The following is a 3,093-nucleotide window of genomic DNA, read 5'->3' as shown; positions in this document are numbered from 1 at the left end:
CAGTAAATTGTGATCACTTGTGTTGATTTCTATTGCAGCAATATTTGTTTTTAATTTTGATTCATTGCAGAACACATGATCGATACAGGTAGAACTTGATGGTCTTGTAATTAAATTATGTCGATGCACATAATTAAAAGAAGAGAGAATGTTTAAATATTTTAACTTAGAAGCATTATTTTCAAAATTAACATTAGTATCGCCAGTTAGTAAGCACGGTAAGGTTGAAATTCTCAACAAGATTCCCTCAAGAATCATATTGAAAACCTCAAGACTACATTTATGTGATCTATAATATGTACATAAAACTAGTACCCTGTTGAAAAATTTTATATCAGGAAGTTTAATAATAATGGCATTAAAAAAATTTTTTTTTGATTTTATCTATCACCTCATATCTAAGGGACTTGTGAATATATACTAACACCTCCATGAGCATCACTACGAGCACAGTGTACAGCATTATAATTAGGTATATCATATAATTGTAACAGCAAATTATCATACCAAGTTTCTTGCAGCATTAAAATTTTTGGTAATTCATTAAACATATATAACGAGTGTTTAAATTTGTTGAACTTATCTATTGATGAAATACCTCTTGCATTAACCGTTTCACTACTCCTGGGATATTTTTATCCCACACATTTTTTAAAAAAGTCGGATAAGCAAAATATGTATTTATTTCGGGATAAAAGTTTACCAAAACGTATTTTATAAGTTCCTGACTGCATTATCGATCATTTTCATTCAAAAAAATAAATAGGTTTTTGACAGTTGGCTTTTATTGGCGGTTTGATTCACATCGGAGGAATAATTTAGTTCAATATTTTAAAAAAAAAAGTGATAAGTGATAAGGAACAAGTGCAAATTTAAAATAAAAGTGTTCTCTGTTATAGTTTTCGTAAAAAAGGTAAGTTATTTTGGTTTTTAGGGTGGTTTTTGTACAATTTTAGTATATGTGGGATTAAAATATCCCAGCAGTATTTTACAACGGGCTATTTGTATCTCAGCAGACTTTTTAATCAATCGGAAATTTATATGTACAATTTCAACTTAGCCAAATTGTGTGATTACAATTGATTATTTTAACAGGTATAATTACAAAATGGCAAGAAAATCAATGAAACCACATGAAATAGAACAAGAATTGGAAGAAGATAGTTCTGAGGCTGATTTTTCTGACGGATCTGATGATTTATACGCCCCGTCGCAACTAGATGAAGAATCTGAAGATATTTCTGAATTTGAAGATGTTTCTGAATCTGATACGGGTTCACATAATGAGGAATTTCCGTTAATAACAGGAGATGATGCAGCAACTGAACCTGCGTCAGCAGCTGAACCTCCGACAATAGCTGAACCTACAATAGCGGATGAATCTGCAACAGCAACTGAATCTGTAGCAGCGGTTGAATCTGCAACAGAAGCTGAAATACCTGTAAATAATATTAATATTTGGATGGATCCGCCGATGAATTTTGTACCTAGAAAAGATATTTCGCAGATTCGTAAATGTACATTGAGTCCTAAAGTATCTCGCTATCATACTGAATCAGATGTATTTTTAAGATTTATGCCAATAAGTGCAATAAAATACATCGCGCAATGCACTAATCAAAGATTAGAAATTCATCGATCATCTAAGAGTAATCGTAGTTCTGTAAAGGACACTGATTACGGAGAAATAATGATAGTTTTGGGTTGTACATTTATAATGTGCTACAATCGTGTACCAGCTATATCTGACTATTGGTCCAAAAAAAAGTCGTTACAAAATCTGGCAATAAAAGAAGCAATTTCACGGGACAGATTTCAAATATTGATGGCAAAAATGTACTTCGCCCCCGTAGAACAGCCTTCAAATGCACCAAAAACTTATTACATGGATGATATTGTTAATTGCTGTAAAAAAACTTTCCGAGAAATGCGGCAAGATAGCCCATTCCAGAGTATAGACGAGAGCATGACCAAATTTCTGGGGCGTTCTTCTATGAAACAGTATATGCCATTAAAACCAATTAAACGTGGTATTAAAATTTGGATGAGATGCGATTCTTTGACTGGCTATACCTATGATTTCAACATTTATTCTGGTAAGGAAACCGGATCTTTACATGGCACTCTTGGAGAGCGTGTTGTGAATAAATTAATGGAAACTGTTACCGAAACTGATGTTACTCTATGTTTTGACCGATTTTTCACATCAGTTCATTTGGTAAATACTCTCCCTTATCCAGCCCTTGGAACATGTATCGCAAATCGAAAGGATCTTCCAAAAATAACCGCCAAGCTTGAAAGGGGTGAATATATATTTAAAAGTAATCAACATGGTACAATGGCTGTGAAGTGGCAAGATACGAAGGAGGTATTGGTTTTAAGTAATTGCCATACCAATACTGTTGGAACTGTAAAACGTAAAATGAAAGATGGTCAAAAGTTAGATGTGCCTTGTCCAGACATTATAAAATGTTACCGTTATGTCATGGGAGGTGTTGACTTGGCAGACAAAATGGTTGGCGTCTATGATTTGGACAGAAAATCTACAAAATGGTGGAAAAAAGTTTTTTTTCGGCTAATAATGACCTGTGCAGTAAATGCTTGGATTGTTTATTCTGAAATTCACAGAGAAAAAAAACCATTTAAAGATTTTCTTGTTGATTTGTCTGAACAACTTATAGCTAATGGGAGAAAATCTGCGGCGATAAAGCGTACTAGAAAAGACGGAAGGAATTCGAAGCATGCACGTTTATTTAACAATATTGGTGATCATTTACCAATTCTTGGAACTATGCGACGTCGTTGTGAAGGCTGCAAAAGAAAGGGAAAAGAAAGTAGAACATGACAAATGTGTAAGGCTTGTGATCTAGCTTTTTGCAAAAACTGTTTCACTCCGTGTCACTCATAATTTTTTTAAAATTCATGTAAATTCTATGAATTAATCAATAAATATTTGGAATTTCTGATTTAAATTTTTGTTTCCATTAAACTGCAGGGATAGAAATGTCCCAAGCAAAAAGGCTGCTGGGACTTTTTTATCCCAGGACTGTAAATCCTGAACAGGACATTTTAAAAAAAAATCCAGAAATTTAT

At 33.2% G+C, this 3,093-nt stretch overlaps 1 protein-coding gene across 1 annotated transcript; it reads left to right on the top strand.

The window, feature by feature from the left end:
- The first annotated feature begins 1,108 nt into the window (after window positions 1-1,108).
- Window positions 1,109-2,845, top strand: LOC129616342 (piggyBac transposable element-derived protein 4-like). Its single transcript, XM_055531960.1, has one exon. The coding sequence runs from the start codon at window positions 1,109-1,111 to the stop codon at window positions 2,843-2,845; it is 1,737 nt and encodes a 578-aa protein (XP_055387935.1).
- Window positions 2,846-3,093: the final 248 nt, after the last annotated feature.

Source organism: Condylostylus longicornis, unplaced genomic scaffold (assembly GCF_029603195.1).
Source record: "Condylostylus longicornis isolate FDR11 unplaced genomic scaffold, ASM2960319v2 ptg000184l, whole genome shotgun sequence".
Taxonomy (NCBI): Eukaryota; Metazoa; Arthropoda; class Insecta; order Diptera; family Dolichopodidae; genus Condylostylus; species Condylostylus longicornis.
Note: the sequence above shows the minus strand (reverse complement) of the source record. Positions and strands in the feature narration are given on the sequence as shown.

Excerpts from the sequence above, each read along its gene's own strand:
- LOC129616342 (XM_055531960.1), top strand. The coding sequence starts at position 1,109 with ATGGCAAGAAAATCAATGAAACCACATGAAATAGAACAAGAATTGGAA.